Here is a 19,792-nt window from a genome sequence, read left to right as displayed (position 1 = left end):
CTGTAAATTAGGTTAGTAGATACATCGAAGAGTTAGTAAATTTAGCAAGTTATGACTAGTTAGTAAAAATTGCTAATTTGCAAACTATGAAAAATTGGTAATTTCATAAAAGTCTAAGTCCACCAATATTTCTGTCTTCTTTTTTCAGTATCTGTTGGTTCATCTTTTGGACTCTGACAATGGAAAGCAGATAATTCTTTCCCAGTGTTCTAGTGAATGACATTCATTCTTTAACCAAGAAGACAAAGTGCGAAAAATTCATTCAAAAAGCATATAAAAATACCTAGCTAATTCCCGCTCCACCTTTTTGACAGATCATAGGTTAGTTTACACATGACCCAAAAATGCAAAGCAAGAACCAATAATGTCACAGAAGATAGTACATGTATGATCAGGAAACTAAATAACCCTCTGGGGGTTTAATTAATAAATTAGATCACATCGCTTGAGAATAAATACAAAGTCGGGACTTGTGAGTATAAGCTACATTTTTTTCAGGCGACCCTACCGTAGTGAAGTACCATGATGTGATCCGATGTTGTTGCGGACTCAGGAAGCAAAGTCACCACATCACTTGGACTCCAAATGTTATCTCTTACTTGCTGCAACGTCAAGAAAGGCAGCAGCTTTTGGCCTCTACATGTTATCTCGACCTGCTGATTTTCATCACCCAAAACAACATTGACAATGGTTAATCGCACATAGACTAACATAAAGCGTGCACATTATCATAGAAGCAGCTAGCATAATCTAAATATGTGCATGTGTCTAAGTGATTAGACTCACCGATGTTTATCATAAGAAAATTAAGAATCCATGTAGTTTTCGCGGTTATTGGAGTAAAAAAGTAGAAGTATCCTTAAAAGAAAGAGACTTTTATTAGGTCCATATCCACTGTCGATGTAAGAAATAAATTATATACTAACCACTAGATTGGTGACAAGCGAAAGAGTTCAGTTAAAAAACTAACCCAAAACACACACCACTCATCCAACAATGAAATGTGTGAGTATTTTTTTTTACACAAGCGGCGAACTTAACAAATTTTTAAAAGAATGTGCTCCTTGAGTAGAATGAAGATATTGACACGTGCACAATAGTCTTAATATGCACATTCAAGCAAATATGTTAAATGAATCTTTTCATTAGGTCCACCAATTCTTTAGCTCATAAGGTCACAACCCCTTAGACATGCATTACATTAGAATCAATGTATCCCCTCGTCTCCACGAGAAAATAATATGAACAAGCATGTCACACCAGCAACTTGAAAAAGAAACGTCATTTGAATGATTCATAAACACGATAGAAATACCCACAATATATTAGGTAGCTACCCAAAAGTCATCATTTTCTAAGCCTATCCCAGAAAAAGAACAATAAAATCACCACCATTCTAGTCCTACATGTCAGCCTCGTTCCATGCACGTCTTCCTTCATGTTGCTCTCAAAACCCTAGCTTGAAGGATCATACAAGTTCCTCCGCGAACTACCCATCGCACCATGAATTTAATATATTCTCTTGGAGTATGATATAATCATTAAGAAGCTGGGAAGGTGGTACTTCATAGGAATTGTTGATGGTATCGTTTAATGTTCGAACCTATTTCACCTACCAACTACGTGTAAAAAGAATTAAGAAAAAGAAAAGAAAAAGGAACAAGATAAGTATAGGCATCAAAGTCAAATCGTTCGACTATGGAATGTGTCTTGTACATGCTTTTCCTTAGATGTCCCTTTCAGCAACTTGGGTGTCGGATGATTCTGTTGTACGAATCATCCCCCCACGAATTGCTTTTCTTCGACGTAAATCATGCGGTGTGTTTGCGTGGCTTCATTTCGTCCAAAATCATTGTAGGATTATGTGGATTTTCCGGTTGGTCGTGGAGAGAATCTCATGGGGTGACATTGATATCATATGTGCACATACATATGTCCACACCAAAGGGCCCCGCTTGAAGTTCTTGATGTTCTGACCAAAAAAAAAATAGTTCTTGATGGGCCCTTTTTTAGCACCGTCAGTTGAAATTTTTAAAAAGGGTGTTAAGGGTCCTACTCGAGCTGTCCAAGATGAGGTCAAGGAGGCGAGAGGCATGACGACAGGATTGGGAAACAAAGATTGTTGGGCAAAATTTAGGGTTTACAGAGATTATTCCAAGGATAGAGAGAGCACATATAATTTGGGAAAGTTTACGCTCAGCCACTGCTGGACAAGTGAAGAGCATCTACGAGTCATCTTAGCCTATGAATCAGCCGCATGTCAACTTACACCAAAATTCCGCACTAGTCTAATTTTCGGATTCTCTCCCCTCAGCCCAAAAACCCACCGTCAAAGGTGCCTGTCACATGGATTCAATCGCCGCTCCTTACCCCGTGATGCCGCCACCAGCACCTCTGAAGACACTGTCGTCGCTTCAAGATTTGAGCCATCACCTCTGCCGCCACATTGTGCCCGGATTCGTTCGCCTCTCTCTTCTCTTGCATCTGCCACATTTGGGTGGGTCGACATGGAGATAGAGAGATACGCGAGCCACAGTCTAGGCAGCGGAGGTGGCGGCACGATGGCAGTGTGGTTTCAGAGTCATTTGGCGGGGCTATGAGCGGTGGCGACTGGTGGGGCAGTAGGGCAGCGACGAAAGACTAGGGCTATTGCGACTAAGGCACTGGGAGAGTAAAGAGAGAGAGATGGGATAAGGTGAAATTTTTTCTTGTTCTAGGTTAAGTTTTTTTTTTTGGTCGAAATCTAGGTTAAGTTCACTTTAACCTTTCCCTAAGACAAGAAGATAAGTTTAAGGCACGTTTATATATGCCAAGTCTAAAAACTATAACATGATATATTCAGGTCTTTCAAGTCAATAATGAACTCTTCTTAAATGTGCAGACGGACATATGGAAATTCAATCTAGGGGCTAGATGAAGTAAGAGCGGAAAGCTTTTTGTCTTTAATAACCAGAGATATCTGTATCTTTCGGCTGAACAATTATAATAATGGATACAAACAAATCGCTCCATCCATATACATTGGATAAGATTTCATCTACAAGGTGATGGACGTGGCACTTAAAGTTGTTTTAAGTGAGAATTTTATCGTTTAAGTATGGTATCTGATGTATATATTTAAATCAAACACTAAATCATTTAGGAAATCAGTGGAAGCTTAAGAATCAATACATAGCATGGTCTCCTGGTAGAGTACATGAATGACATGCAACGCATGTATTAATTTTTAAATTTCCAGGGGAAATTAGTTCCACAATTCTAAATTCAGAAGAAATTGCCAAACCATCGCCAGCCATGTTGACCCAATTCAATAAAGAACACGACAACTTCATAAGGAATCAAAAGGCAAAGAGAACTTTGAGTGCAATATACTCCAACGTTACTTTCGCATGAATAATCAATCAATAAAGTACATGAACGTGTAGTAGGTTTTGGCAGTTTAACACAACTGTACTTAGACATTGGTTGGTGAAATACACATGGATTGTTTATGGCGTCATGTCCTAACTTCACGGCATGAAAGCATAAGAGAAACAAAAAAGGCGGCATTAGGGCGTTGACGCATGCAAGTTTTCATTGTACTAACGAGAACCGGATATAGTTCATATCAGCGAGCTAAAAAAAGTCATCTTCTTGTCACAGAAGAAACAAGCAACACAAAGCTAAGGGTATCTGTAGTATCGATGTCAGGGGTTGTTCAACTGATTTTTCTATTGTTTTTGTGAATTTTTGGATCTAATACTTATTAAGGAGACTTGATTATCGCCATACCTCCATTAAGTTCATGATCCACACCTTTTTATTGCTTGGTGACTGAGCTAAAATCTCTTCATGAAATACTCGTCAATGCATGTTCTAGCATTAACTGAGATGAGATGGATGAACAAGTATTTTCAGTACTAATTATTTCAATTCACGCTAATTGGAAGCGTGAAAACCCTAGAATATTGCCCTTGTGATCCCTGCAGAAACATTTTAGTGGTTCTTTGGAAGTCATGGCGAACAGGAAACACATACGCTACTATAAAGTTCCCATGTCCTTTGTACATTGACTCGAGGTTTTTTAAATCCAGAGTGAATGCAGCATGTAGTGTAGTTAATATCTCCATTCAATCATCCATTCAATCTTTGAATACAATTAAGCTTAATTCTTTCCATTAACTAAGTGGACTCTTGAATATTGCTTTCTATTAGGGGTGAGCAGTTCTCGGTTCGGTCTGGTCCAACCCAAGAACCGAGAACCGGACCGGGAGGACCGGTTCTCCGTTTCTAGGACTGGGGACCGGACCGGCTAGTCTTGGGACCGTGGACCAGACCGGACCGATGGTCCGGTTCAGTTCCAATGGGACAAATATTAAATATTATTTGTGAATCAGGAACCAATTGTTCCGTTATTTCCTTTGTAGTTTTGATTTGATCCCATAAGGCCATGGAAAAAATTGAAAAAATATATATAATATATGAAAAAATTGAACAATCGGTTCCAATGGGACCAATATTAAATATTTTTCATATATATTAAATATTATATATATGAAAAAATTAGAAAAGAATGTATTTATCAGTTCGGTTCGGTCCGGTTCCCACCCTAGAACTGGGAACCAAACCGCCCATAAACCGGTTCCACTTTTAGGAACCGGGAACCGGACCGATATTCCTGAGAACCGGACCAAACTGGTCGGTCCGGTCCGATCCCGGTTTGGGCGGTCCATCTTGCTCACCACTACTTTCTATTCTACTATACTAAGAGGATATCATCTCTACTAGGCGTTTCTGTGTGCTGTTTAGCTTGTGAATTACCTTGGAAAAGGAATTGACCTTATCAGTGTGATGTATTGCAGCGCCAATTTTATTCTCTAGCTAATCAGAGCTAAGGTATACGGGCAGAGCAACACTTTTCGAATCAACTATCCGAGACTAAAAGAGAAACATCTAAAACACTTGCTGAAACATCAAACATCATATTTAAGCTTCATTAAATACTCTCTCTCTCTCTCTCTCTCTCTCTGGGCTAAAATATCATCAAGTTTTCGGGTTGAAATTCTACCAAGTGGAAATGCAAGGGCTATCAACCTACAATCCAATGCAAAATCAGTTTAAGACCAGCACAAGTATGAACCTTATTATTTCTCTATAAAAACACCCTAGGAACAGTTGGGGAGGAAAGGCCTAGCAACATGGCCATTTTCTGTCAAAGACATATGAACTTTTCTCAAAATTGATCGTTTCTAAAATATTCTTTTCATGTTTTTCCAACTATATCAATAGAAGATGGTGTTATTTCTGTCTGCTTTTGTTACCGTACAATGTGAGGGTTTTAATTATTGCTTTTAATGGCAGTACCAATCTCTTCCTTTTCCCTCGGTTCATTTCCCATTTCTTATGTGTAATATTTTTCTTTTCGAGTCACGAGAGAGGTGGTAGGTAAGTGGTATATATTACGATATAATATCTCTCCTCAAGCACTTTACAATGATCATTTTACAGAAAGACCTATAACAATAGAAAATGAAACTCATCAAATTATGACAATTTGTTTTCCTGATAAGACAAAGATCTTGTCTTATTTCCCTAAGGAAAAAGATGGAACGTAAACTGAAGTGAAGGCAAGCTCCATCTAAAGAGACGAAGACTGCAGCGACATATACCATCTACCTAAATATGATGATTTCACAAGGAATATGCCAGACTAGAAAACAATTTCCAGATCTGCTGTTTCTATCATGCTTGCAAATGCCGACCATGTCCATGCATGAACATAACCGATCATTCAAGAAATAGGTTGTTCACTTATGAAGCCGCTTAATCTTGGTCAAATGCAAATTCGCTTATTATTCTATCATACTGAGAGGAAATTAGCAAACTTAATTAGCTAGCTACTCTCTTTATCCTCGTTAAAACGGGGGCTAAATACAAAACGCAACGATTGTTGTACGTACCTCTGATTCACTATCCAGTCTCAACTTCTTGACCAAGTACTTCATTAAAAGTCGGACTGTCATCCTTCCGTCCCTGAAGGTTATGACAAATAAGAGAAAAAATCTCAGAAAACCTAAAAAATCTATATCGCTATGAAGACAGCCACTGAAAGCACAAAAGCCCAAATAGAAAGCTTATGTATATGTATTACTTGACTCTGAGGTAAATCTTGGGTAGTTGGGGCAAGAGTGGTTCTTTATCTCTGCATTTAAGAAACAAATAGAAGAAAAAACATTAGAAAGAGCATGATAAAAGTGTAATGTAAAGTGGCTTTAGAAAATAATGATGGGAAAAAGAAACGAGTGGGGACTAATGATCTTTGTTCATGAGTTGCCTCTTTTTCACTTACTGATTTTGTGATGCTCGTAACACGAACCAAACTCCAGGGTAAGGTCTCTTCGGAGCGTCGATTACCGTAAAATCCATGCTCGACCCCGATGCTCCATCTACTTGTAGTTGAAGTTGAAAGGGAGGGGGAAGATTCGACCGCGGAGGCATTAGGGAAGAAGATGAGGAACACTGCAGTGATGACGATGAGAAATTGGGCCAATCGAACCCATGAGTGGGAAAAGTCGAACTACGTGTAGGGTGTTGAAAGAGATATGATGAGCTATGATTAGTACTTCTATCACTAGCAAAATTGGTAATTGGCCTAGAAGCTCTAAGATTAGGCACATCAAAGACGGGGGTTAAGGGCGGTGTCGGGTGCCAGGAACATCCGCTTGGTAATAGATTGAGCTCGACCGATACTCCGTGGCTAATTCCTTGACCAGTTGGCTCAATCTGATCACACCTTTTGTCACCGTTGTTCGCTCTAGTATGGCTACATATGCTTAGTTGCAGCCACGCCTCATCCTTCTCTTCTTGATCTCCAACATCCTTTGAGCTTGATGAGGCCTCCTCATTGAGACTGTTAGTTCTTGATTCATCTTCAGCCATCTGACCAAGATCAAGAATAACTGCTAGATCAGACACAACACATGCAGGAACAAGCGGATTATGACGACGTTTGCCAGGAAGCTGATCTCGAGCTAGAACCATGATCGTGCCGCAGAACCCCCAGACCCGACCTGCCCCTCTCGACGACGGATACCGATAACAATATCTCCCTCAAGCTTGTTCTTTATCTGGGCTCGAGCCATGGATTGAGATAAGTTGCGGGATCTGAGCTCTTATCTGGGGAGCCTGGCTTCGACTGACGCATGGTGTTTGAGAATCGTGAGATCAAGAGAGATGGGAGGGATGGATGTTGTGTCCAGAACGAACTTTGCTGGCTTGTTCATGGTGGGCGAAGTGATTCAATTCACGGAAGGAGGACACAATGAGAATGGATCTCGCAAAAGCAAAATCTCACTTTCCATCAAGTCTCTTTGTTTGGACGGTTGTGGAGAAGAAATTGTTTTGACAGAGAGAGAGAGAGAGAGGAGAGAGAGAGAGGGGCAGCGACATGATATGCGCCTCTTCGTTCTTATATTTTCAAAAGAGGCCCAAACAATCATTCCTTTTTAGGTTTCCCAGAATTCGTCAGGCAATGGAAGGAGGTTTTTCACATTCCCGAGATTCAAAGAACGGATCAACGAGTTTTGACTATTATTTTGCGACTAAATCGATTCCCTTTTTTTAATATAATTTCACTATTATTGTAAGTGCAACTTACGTTTCCGCTTCCAAGGATTTTAATTTTTTTTTTTTGGGTCAAAGGATTTTAAAATTATTTTAATCGGGTCATTTCTCACCTGTGTAAAGATAAATTAAAATCCAATATTATACTCGAAGAAATATACGGAAATAAGTACAGATTGTCTTGATTATTGAGAATGACATTAATTTATTTAAAGTCGCAGCGCAACACCATTTTTTAATTCTCTAACCGTGTAAATTATAGCGAAACTATTTTAGAGAATAATATTGCTTTAAAGGAATAAGACCGTTATCTAAACGTATAGCGGTGAATTTCAATATTTACATTTTTGTTAGTACCCATTTATACCACATGTTATGGGAGAGAGAATTGGACCTAAAGGAAACAATTTTACCCAATGCACATGTAAGGTGCAAATGTGAGTACCCATTTTGGTACGTGCTTAATGTTAGCACCTAATTTTTCAACTTTTCATTTTACGAAGTGTCTAATGTAAATGCCGGAGCTTCTATAGAAAGTGTCAGTGTGCACATTTTTATGTTGTGAATAGCAAGAAATAAAATTTGTGTCCATCTCGATCCAGCATTCAATGTGTTTAATGTAAACGTGAGTAACATTTAACAAATTTACACATATAAACTCATGATTTCACGTTAAAGGAAAATAAATCAACCGTCTCCTTTTTTCTCCCTCCGGCACGTAGTAAGAGAGATGCCAACTGAGAGCATCGCAGTAAGAGACAGAGAGAGGTCTCGCGGCGGCGGCGATGGCAGTGCACATGTTATCGAGGGAAAGAAGATGATAGAATGGACAACAATAAGAATGGCACCAAGGGGGAAAAAAAAAGAGGAGCAATAGGTTTCAGCCATTAAATAATGAATATGCCAGTGTCTTCTTTTTTAAAGGATGGTGAATTAGTTTCCTAAAATTTGTCTTCTTGCTTTATATACGGTATTTAGATTTAGATATTTTACTAAATCCGTGTAATTTTTTGTGCCATCTCAAAAAGATTAATCTATCTCATACAGAGATAGAATTTAAACAGTCATGTTCTAACCTTTTAAGAAAAAGTAATTCTTAATCTCAAATCAAATTTCATTAACCATAAATTCTAGCTCATTACAATATACTAGAGTAAAATTGGGAAAAAATGCAATTGACTTAAAGCTCCTATGTGATCATGCCACGTGGTGTAACCACGTAAAAACACTAATTAACTTTCATATTTGCAAATGCGACGACATACCTTCCACCGAAAGTCGTTTTTCGATTTTTAATTTAAGGAGACAAGTTCTATGATGACTTAGGATATGAAATATCACATGTAAATGAGGAAATCAACCACTTCTATTCAAACGGAACTACACAAGTGTAAACCGTGTCGAAATCTAATCGATGACAATGCTTGTAAAGTACAGTCACCACAACAGAATCAAGCATCAACAAACTGTGCCAGAATTCAATCGACGGCAACGCCTAAAAACGCAAAGATATTACACCTGAATTTAATCAACGATGCACCAGGATAGAGATGTATGCCTGAATTTAATCGATAACGTGAATCCGAAAGATAAAAGTATAACGTATCAAAGTAAAAATAACTAAAAAATAGCAAATTTGTTTAATTTGTGCGAAGGGAGGGTCTCCGAAGAGTATGGTGTGACTATTTAAAGCTTGTAATCGACGGCTATCAATAGAAGTTATAAAGGTTGGTTACAAATAGAGGTTACAAATGGTTACATCAATAGTTACGTTGTCTTCATTACCTTGACAGTTTATTCGACTCCACTATCTTGACTGTTGTTTTATTCCACTACGTTAACAGTTACTTCTTTGAGAGTCGTATCTAAGATTGTTGATTTTACCTTTTGTCTATTCCTTTAAGCTGTCAATTTATCAAGTTGTCAATTCTTCAAATTATCGATAATTTTGTTCATAAATGATCAAACTCTGCTCTCATCAACTATTGGTACCGAAAGTACACATACGAGACTAAATTACTAAGCAAAGATAAAGCAAACGACCTTCACTAACTTCCGGTCATCGACATATGATAATTGTTAGTAGAATATGATGATATTACATATTTCTACATGGTTTTACTATCTAGAAAATACGTGACAACAAGTCAAATCAACTATAGATTTTAATAAAATATCATTTACATATCACCATTTTTTTTAAATGCAACTAACATATGTCTAAATCCTAATTGTCCCTCCTCACAAACTCATTCTAGCGTCTTGCTTAAGGGTTAGGTTGTTCTATTGATTCGATTATTAGTTGGTTTTGAGTTTTTTTGGTGGGTTTAAGAATTTAGGTTTTGGGAATAGGCATTTTTGGAAGAAAATGACATTTTTGTAAATAGGGGACAAGGATAATTGATGTGAGCATGCAAAGTTGTCTTCAAAGGTAAATCTCGGGTATGTATTTGGTATTTTCAAAAGTAAAGATATGTAAGTAGTCATTGGGTGAAATATGAATATGTTGTTCGATATTTACCCAAAAAAATATATTGATCATAAATCTTATATCTAAAATTAGAAAAGGGGATTCACTTAATCACTGTTGTTTAGAGATTCAAATATGACGCATGCGCATAATACAAGTGTTACCAAGTTTCAAGATGTTGCAGCTTTATTTTTCTCATGATTATATATTATAAGAAATCCACCTTTAAAGAGTTTCTTATATAATTAGTATTCACTACTCTCCTGTTGCAGCATTCTTTGTTCCCATTCGACAAAAAATGAGTTCTTCCTGCCTTGCTTTGGGCACTACATGGTTGAAGGCGTATCCTAAGATGAGATTGGAGAGGAAATTTCTCTGATCTTGTCATCAATACGTCATCAATATCATCATCATTAATCTCCTCCAAAACAAAATTACAATTAATTGTTTTATGTCTTGTTGAGAGAGAGAGAGAGAGAGAGAGAGAGAGAGAGAGAGAGAGAGAGAGAGAGAGTTGCATGTGCATGAGACATAATGAGTTCCGCAGTCAGGCCATGTGAATGTGGGGATACACTGCAATTAGCAAGTGGGGTTTATTCACCATTTGAGACTTGTGCATTCTCGCCAGTCGAACATGCACTTTCTTCTGTCAAGAAAAAACCCTAGACTTCTCTTTCCCTCGGCTTATTCAATTCTTTCCTGCACCAATGTTTTCTGTCGTTCCAGTCTACTTATCAGACTAGCGAGTTCCTGATAATCATTTCTTTTTGTTTTTCTTTACCGGATTGAACGTCAGTTGCTTGAGCTGTTCTGTTCATAGTGGAAAAGAACGAAGAAATCGAGCGGTATCTGATTACGCAATGAATAGCAATCACCCGGGATTGCAAATGAAGCAACCACTCAAAAAGCTTTTGTCACCTTTGGCTTTTTGTGCCCGGAGTGGAGATACCCGATGATTGATAGATCTATGGACGAAACTTCACGTGTGATGGAAACCTTCTGCAAATTATCATCACGATGAATCATTAACAATTAATATTCGAGGCTTTCGACATATGCGCACCACAAAATTTCGTACGCGTGCAGATGAAAATAATTATAAAAAAAAGAAAAGAAACTGCAGCAGATTAGGATGCAAACGACAACTATTCTGTTTTAGAAATCAATTTATGGCTAAAAATAGATTTTTCTATTTCTGTTCCTGGATGAATTTCTAAACAAAAAAACACGTTTAATAATAACACAAAATTTCCATTCCTGAAACAAAAAATTGTTTGATAACAATACAAAATTTCTTCCTCTCGAGTGACCAGCAAGCGGACGGTGGGCGGATGGCAGCAGCGAACGGTGGGCGGATGGCGGTAGCGGACGATGGGCGGTGGATGGCAGGAGGAGGCGGCGGACGGCAACGCGGCCAATGCGAAGGACGGCGGCTGGCGTCGGGCAATGGCGGGAGGCGGGCGACGGCCGGCGGTAGGAGGGGGAGGCAATGGTTGGAGGAGGGCGGACGGTGGCAGCGAATGGCAGGCGACGGACGGTGGGGGGAGGCGGCAGTGGACGGCGGCCGGCGCTGGGCAGTAGTAGGAGGCAAGCGACGACCAACGGTGGGAGTGGGGTGGTGGCAGGAGGAGGGCGGCAGGAGGCCAGTGGCCGATGGCAGGAGACAGTGGCCAGCGGATGGCGGCCCACAATAGGCGGTGATGGGCGGTGGCGGGAGGAGGGCGACGGGAGGCTAGCGGCCGATGGCGGGAGACGGTGGCTGGTGGACAACGGCCCACAGTGGGCAGTGACAGGCGGTGGCGGGATGATGGCAACTGGCAGGCGGCGGCTGGAGACGACAAACGGTGAGAGGCAAGGGCTGGCAAGTGGTCGGCGATGGGCAGTAAGTGGGCGACCAGCTAGTAGCGAGGGCGAAGGATGAAAAGAATTTCTCATTTTTGTTCCAGAAATAGAAATGCAGAAAATTTTTATTTATCATTTTTGTTTCAAACCTATTTTTGAAATCAAAATTTGTTCCAGAAATTGAAAAATGAAATTACGCTACCAAACGAATTTATGTTCCAAACTTGTTCTGAAACAGAAAAATAGAAATATAATGATTATCATTTGCAGCCTTACTGGTAGTATCAAAAGCTGCTAAAATGGTCTCCTAGCAAGAATGGAAAACCATAGGTCTAATGTCAAAGTCATTGAAGATGACCTAAGCTATGTTTATCCAATTGATTGGTGAGTTGCCTACGCGTTTCTGTATGAGCCATTCGTCCCGTGCATGGACTTGGCAATTGGTGCTAGTGATTGCTCCCCTTGGTAGAAATTAGACAGCATCAAGAATCACCTCTCCTGCGAGCTTTGGCATTTTCTAGGGTTTTCATCTTTGATTACATGCGAAAGCGAATCATTGAGGGCATTCGAATGATGCCTCTACATAGGCCACTATTAGCATGCGCACGTATTTCATTACTTCATATAAGGGAACATGTTCTTTTTGGCCCAAGAATGGTGGAATGCGACGACACGTACGCAACACTGTTAATTTGTTGCCTGTTAGCTTAGGTTACAGGAAAAAGTGAATAGGCACTAGGGCACAACGATGCTCTTTAGATGTGGATAAACTCGAATTTCTCTTCAGGATTCATGGACTGGATAAGATATGAACAGAAATTCGATCAAGTGGTTAAATTTGAAATTAATCGTTTGCACTTGACAGTACGATAGATACCGTATTTAAATTTATGACTTCCATTACTAATCTGATATAGTAACTTCCACTACTAATTGATTGAGGAGAACCTCAACGTTTTTGGCTTGATAGAATCTAATTAGGCGTCGAACATGACAAATCCGCTTAGATGTCTACTCAATCTGTGGCCCCACTTAATACAAAACCTTCACTAATCAACACTTTAATATATACCTAGCACGATCACCTATATATGCGGCTTGGACAAACGAAAAAAGGACTTGCCCATATCCCTATCTCTTACCCGACACCATCCATTGGCAAAGCTCATCAGCTAGAACAGGCACGCTTCCTGCATAGGAATCGAAAAACCTTTTTCTTGCACGTCCCCAGAAAAAACCCTAAAAAATTTATTCCTCAATATTCTTCAACTCCTTTCCTCATTCTTCACTGTTTCCCACTCGCCATGATTATTACCAAAACCTCATCATTTCCAATCTCCTCCCATGTTTGTTTTTTCAACTGTTGTTCCATGTTTTGCGATGTCCTCCTCTGCTTCTTTTTCCTTTTTTTATTCTTTGGGGAAGGGCAGGCGGGGCTATCATCGATTATCATCAGGATTTTGCTCTTTTACAAGACCCACCGCCCACTTTCTTTCCTTTTTGATATCATTGTTGACATTTACGTGTTAATTATTACTTTTATCATCAACCGGCGGTACTATTGCCATCAGTCCCATGTTGACTTTTGCAAAATTTTACCTTTTCGCATTAGGGTGTTTGCGGGGCTGTAAGGTGCGTGCAATGCCTCAATCGTACACTAAATTCGTTGTTAGTGCACGTGGTTATGGATGTAATTACAATTGTGAAATAACTTAAGAACAGACACGATTATTATAAGGAAAAATGAATATAATTCTCTCATGGGATGCAATGCTGCGTTGGGGACATGACGAATCGCCTTCAATTAATTTCTTGCTTCTGTAATTTTTCAAACGCAAAAAAAAGAATTTACCATTTTTTCTTAAATAAATAACCTACGCCTTCGTAATCCCGACCGGCCACCGGGATTGAGGCATGAAATTCCTTGCTTTTGTTTTTCATTTTATTTAACTTATTTTGCATGGGACGTGCTGAGGAAATGCTTATTTTGTGGGTTGGGACCTAGCAAAAGAAAACAATAAAGGAAAAATAAACTGGTTGGGGGACACATCCTGCTGCCGCACGTGCAAAAAATTCTTGCATGCGCCTGCAACATGTGAGCCCGCCTCATCTCGGTCACATGAAACCCGCACGATGCAATGGTTGAGATGAAGTGAGCTCATTTGTGCGGATGCGTGCAAGACTTGCTCTGCGGGTGCGCAGGGCCGAACCTTGTGGGAAGCTCTACTTTTCTGGGGGCCGACTCTGCCTTTTTCCACACGTATCTTTCATTTTCTTAATGGCCATCATCATGCATCGTTTATATTTTAATTGCATACCCAAATCACTGTCGCATTACTTGATGTGTCCTTTGAATGAAATTCTTACCGTAATACTGCAATTAGAGCCTTTATTATGGAACACTTGTTTCCTAGAAAAGAATTTTTCCTTTCTTATTATCAGCAGTACACTGTGCATGTCAACTTGTCTGTCCGAAATCTCATACGAAGCCCAGCTACCGAGTCCCGAAGTCAAATTGATGATAATGAGACTCGAAAGAGCTCTGAACGCTTGGAGAGGATCGAGTGTCGACGTGCCCTCCTTTTAAAGTGAAGTCGTGACGATATATATTCAGACAATCGTCGATGTTGATGAGTTCTGCCGAGAAGATAGAGTCGCGAGCCCTGTTCTTGGTATCTTGTCGTCCTTTCGAAATTAAGTCCAAATGAAGTAATTTCCAACTATTTTAGAAAACGTCGACAACTTTCCTTAGATGAGAACTGCCGACTGTATTAAATCTTGTTGCTGCTATCGTGACTCGTAAGAAGATCCCTAGTTCTCAGCTTGAACATGACACCATTGGCGGGAGGAACACATTCTATGTGGCAGGTGGTGTTACTTGGTTCAGATTGCGAGCTTGAACCATATCTCATACCTTAATTGGTGATGAACTGGAACACACAGATTATGTTACACCAGCAGAGATTCTTCTATCGTCATGTCAAGTATATCTTTGCATCTTCATCAGATTCTGGTCTCAGGATATGACAGGGTAGTGTCTCTCCAGGGCAACAAACCCTAACACGAACGGAATGGAAACCCTGGCACATTCCTGTTAAAAAGGTCACCTTCCTGACTGCAAGGAAAGTGGTTGGTCCAGACATGCACACACAAGGAAAGACGTATAGTAAGAACAATTTTTACAGAGTATTTTGTCTCCCAAGTTTCCCTTCTGGGCTGTGCGAGTAAGTTAGAGGGAAAATTGCCAAAAAAGTCCTAAACCTTTTACATTTATGCCAATTTAATCCTAAACCTCTTTTTGTGCCAATTCAGTCCTAAACCTTTTATATTTGTGCCAATTTAGTCTTAAACCTTTTTTTGGTGCAAATTCAGTCCTAAATATTTTTGTCTTTGTGCCAATTCAGTCCTTCCAGTCAATTTTGGCCGGATTTTGCTGACCCGAACGCCGGCCGGCCGATCACCGGCATTGACGAGGACAACTTTTTAATAATATTTTAATATTTTTTGAATATTTATTTATTTATTTTCTTTTTTTTTTCCCTCCCCCCCTCCTTCCTCCAGTTGGTCGCCGGCCACTGGTGAGGTCGTGCGTCACCCAGCCGCCGACGAGGTCGACCTCACCAAATCAGGCGAGGTCGGGCCTCGCCGGCGGCTGGGCGAGGCTCGACCTCTCCGGCCGCTGGGCGAGGCACAACCTTGCTGGATCCGACAAGGTCCAGCCTTGCCCAGCTATGGCGAGGCTCGCCTTCGCCGACGCTGGCGAGGGCGAGCCTCGCCGGACTCTGGCCGGTCTATGGATCGGCGACCGGCTGGAGGAAGGAGGGAGGGAAAAAAGAAGAAGAAAAGAATAAATAAATAAATAAATTCAAAAAAATATTAAAATATTATTAAAAGTTGTCCACGTCAGCGCCGGTGACCGGCTGGCGACCATGTCAGCAAAATCCGACCAAAATTGGCAGGAAGGACTGAATTGGTACAAAGACAAAAAGGTTTAGGACTGAATTGGCATCAATGCAAAAGGTTTAGGACTTTTTTGGCACTTTTCCCGTAAGTTAGAAGCTGTACAAAACCCTACAACAGCATATTGAAGTAAGAATTGCGAATTCGAATACATGTTAGGACATTCTTGCACATTCTCAAAGCACCGGTGGCAGTGAGGCTGCTTGACCCACTTTCGCGACGTCAGTAGAAGGACAAGACAGACATTTCCAAATACACGCTTATTAATCTTCTATAAGCTGTTGCTCCATATATGGACTGATGAAGCTAAAATTTCCTCTCAGAGAGACAAAAATTGGTGTGGTCAACTGCATTGGGAATGTTGGGATGACCATGGAGGCACAAATTTAGTTGGTTATCCACTGTCATGAGGCATAATCTTACCAATAGAAAAAACCTGAAAGATGAACTGTAGCTTTCTCAGAACTGAAAAGGTAATCCAAATGATCTAAGCAATTGATAGGGACTAATATTTCTCCTTTTACTCCCCAAGGATTTATTCGCTCCTCTTTTTTCCAGAGAATTTGAAAATCACAAACATGAAAAGCACAAGAAACAACAAAAATTGTCTTGAGTTGAACATATCCAATGGGTAATCCAAGTAAATGCAGGCCCCTGAAGATCATACATTCTGCAGACCATCAATCCCGAGGAAATTGAAAATTTAATAGATTTCACCAAGCAGTACCAAAATTTTCTGAACTAGTAAGACATCGGTGAACCTACTGCTCAATCGTTTTCAGCCTCCAATTCCCATCCTTTTTATCTTATCTCATATACGTCAAAATCAAACCTAAAACAGACTTGAAGTATCCATTATCAGAAGATAATTCTTAGCTTTCACTTAAAGCCACGATACCAAGCGGATAAGAAAAGCAAACCAAACATCTTAGTCACATAGTCGAGGAAAATCCGACCATAATGGGCAAGAAAATCAATTTTCTTTCTCATCATCTACTGCAGCTATCATTGACTTCAGATATGATAAATTTACCAACACAGACTATATAATCTGATTACTCAATTACAATGTAAATCCAATTTCCATAATTAAGCTTTCAGAATACTTGATTAATGAAAATTGCCGGATCTCTCATAATTTGCAGAGGTATTTAATATACGGCCCATGAGAGGGAATACAGAACTCTGCCTGTTTAAGTCAAAAGTGGCACCCAATATTGCCACACACTGAAAGAATTGGTTATCTTCAGCTACACACTGAAGGAATTGGTTATCTTCAGCTATTTAGTATACTGTTTTTGGTAATGCATACTTCAAATACAAGATATATTCACAAAATTTAGCAAAGTTCTCAGGGAAATCTATTTGTTTCCCTCAAAGTGTCCTTTTCTAACCACTATAAGCCATTCGCAGCAATCTACATGATATGTCCAAATTAAAAAGCCAAATGCTCAACTTGGAACATGAGAAAGATGAACTGCCCCATCTAACTTAGGTCATTAGTTAACAATCACAACAAATGTTTCAAATGGATCATGATTTCCACAGCTCGTGTCACCTTCAATAGAACAGAGTAACAAGTAATATAATAATTTGTGGATCACATTCCTTGTATAGACAGTACAGAAGATCTGTTAAGCTGTCCGCCTCCTACAAAGAACTTAAGTGTCTCCATCTATGCATAAGACTATACTCCTTTCGGGAAGTTAGAAGTTGAAAGAGAGGAGGAGCTTCTTGTAAGCTAAAGTATATGCAAACAAAACAAGTTCTTATCATGAAGAAAACAAGGGTTCAAAAGTCCACGCTCAAGTGTGACCTCTTCAGAATTATTAACAAGAACCTTAAAAACTCGGAGCCAATGAGATTAAGAAAGCGCATTACAAGAACAAAAGGGCACAGCACCAGCATCAATACAAAACTGGGCTAAAAAGTCTATTCGTGGAAAAGAATAGGACTGTCTAAACCTGACACGTGTTAGTCCAAATTAGAGTTAATCTACTCGAAATCTGTCTGGATTGGCTAACCTAAGTCTACGGTAAGTAGTGCAACCATCAGATTCCAATATCAGCCAAATACATAGCAGAACAGATTTCCCACCGGTGATTCCCAAATTTCGATTATTTTGCAATTTGGGTCACTGAACTTTGATTGCAACAACCCAAAGCACAAAACTTTTAACTTTTTGTAGTTGAACCGATGCACTTTGACCATGGTAACTGTGGCATCCTCTATGTCTTGATGGAGATGACATGGTGTATCAGCCACCACATCAGCCCTAACTTAAGGAAGAAAATAAATATGGAAATATTAAGAAAGAGAGAAGAAGAAACAGAGGGTCGCAGTTTGTTTTTCTCTTTTTTAAAATTTTCATGCCGTCTACATGGCACCACGTCAACGTTATGCGTCAGCTGTCAGCCAAAGCAGTAAAAATTGCCACATAACAGGCCACGTCAGTTTTTTGCTGGACATTTGGTTGGAAAATGGACAGAGTGCATCAATTGCAAAGAAATTCAGTGATCCAATTGCAAGATTCATCAAAGTTTAAAGACCACCTGTGAAAATTATCTTAGAAACAATGCCACAACTCACCCAACTGATGTCAAAAGATGTATGACTTTCATAACCAAGATGAGGACAGTACAGAAATATGCAAAAGAGTAGAACTTATATACGACAAATAACGTCCCCTAGCTACTTCCATCCCAAATGGTGGTGTTTACGAAGTGTCGAAGATAAGAATTATGACTCATGAATGCATCACAATACCGACAGTTGTGAGTGCCAAAAGGTGTATTATGCTGGAAAAGACGTTACACGGGAATCAAAAGAAGTTGACAACCACAAAAGGCGTTCTACAGCCTACAAAGAAAAGGATCAGCACTCTGGATTTTCTGTCCAACAATTCACAACCTCTTGTCACAATCTATCATGACCTAACTTGAATATGAAAAATCAAATACTTGACTAGCTTTTGGAACAAACATTCTAAAAGTAAAGAATTGCTATCGCCCCCTTCATCATTAAGTAGTACTGACTTAGCACTACTCTACAACCTAATATTTCAAGAGGCATAATCACCTTATGCCATAGACTTTAACCCATCCATTCACTTTCAGAATCATATCAAATGCAGGAATAAAACGCACATAAATTTAAAGTTGCATCTGCAACTTGTATTTTGTTTAGGCGCTAAATAAATTTAGTGGCCAGAGAAATAGTATTATGAATCATTAAACAGTAGAAATCTTCCGCATAAATCAACCATCAATCAGGTTGCTTACACAGCAAACTACTACGAAAGCACATCCTCAGAAATTTCGAAATCATAAAAACTGAAGAAACACAGAAAATAATTGAAAAAAAATGCAATAATGATTGCCACCTTATGGCACAATATATCTGACTTTGCTTTTTCTGTTTCCACCTTCTCCATCCACAATCAATTAAGCAAATTAGATGACAAAGATGATCTGTGGGCTTTTCATATGCATATAGCTTCCAAAGAAAGTCATCTCTCCAGGATTGCCCTGCAATCTTGCGTGGATTAATCCACCTTAAGTATGGGCCTTGATTTGTGAGTTGGATTTTGGGTAGGTTTTGGGGTTTGGAGTTTCATGTGTAGGTAACATTTATTCCTCTCACAATGATTGAACAATTGAACAAATCTTAATGAGACAGTACTTATCTCAATTCGCAGAAAATTTCCCACATGATGTAAGCATGATCAGTTTATAAATTATGGAAAAAGTTCCCGGTCTATGCTTTCTCTAGATATCATAGCTTTGCTTGTTTTCGATAAACACTGTCTCAATGCCTGTAATTTACCTTCTCTCAAAAAACGAAAAGAGCAAGAATTGTACAAATCCATGTGGAGAAAGATAGTTGAGCACTTCAAGAATATTGGATCCTATGAAGATC

General features: G+C 39.5%; 1 protein-coding gene across 2 annotated transcripts; it reads right to left on the bottom strand.

Moving 5' to 3' along the window:
• Nucleotides 1-280: 280 nt before the first annotated feature.
• On the bottom strand, nt 281-7,417 carry LOC115672075 (uncharacterized). 2 transcript variants are annotated; one of them, XM_030593834.2, is made up of 4 exons: nt 6,329-7,417; nt 6,131-6,181; nt 5,940-6,012; nt 281-656 (listed from the first exon to the last, which is right to left on the bottom strand). In XM_030593834.2, the coding sequence occupies exons 1-4, from the start codon at nt 7,018-7,020 to the stop codon at nt 495-497; spliced, it is 978 nt and encodes a 325-aa protein (XP_030449694.2). In that variant the 5' UTR covers nt 7,021-7,417; the 3' UTR covers nt 281-494. The 2 variants fall into 2 exon arrangements, with proteins under 2 accessions (XP_030449694.2, XP_030449695.2); XM_030593835.2 differs by having other exon boundaries at nt 281-653.
• Nucleotides 7,418-19,792: the final 12,375 nt, after the last annotated feature.

This window comes from Syzygium oleosum, unplaced genomic scaffold, assembly GCF_021117445.2.
Source record: "Syzygium oleosum isolate NSW1041296 unplaced genomic scaffold, Sole_v2.1 Sole_v2.03, whole genome shotgun sequence".
Taxonomy (NCBI): domain Eukaryota; kingdom Viridiplantae; phylum Streptophyta; class Magnoliopsida; order Myrtales; family Myrtaceae; genus Syzygium; species Syzygium oleosum.
Note: the sequence above shows the minus strand (reverse complement) of the source record. Positions and strands in the feature narration are given on the sequence as shown.

Bases quoted from the DNA above. Each gene is read 5' to 3' on its own strand.
- LOC115672075 (XM_030593834.2), bottom strand. From the start codon at position 7,020: ATGGTTCTAGCTCGAGATCAGCTTCCTGGCAAACGTCGTCATAATCCG. The intron at 6,182-6,328 runs GTAAGTGAAAAA...TCTTAAATGCAG, and splicing joins TTACGAGCATCACAAAATCA to AGATAAAGAACCACTCTTGC. The intron at 6,013-6,130 runs GTAATACATATA...CATAACCTTCAG, and splicing joins AAGATTTACCTCAGAGTCAA to GGACGGAAGGATGACAGTCC.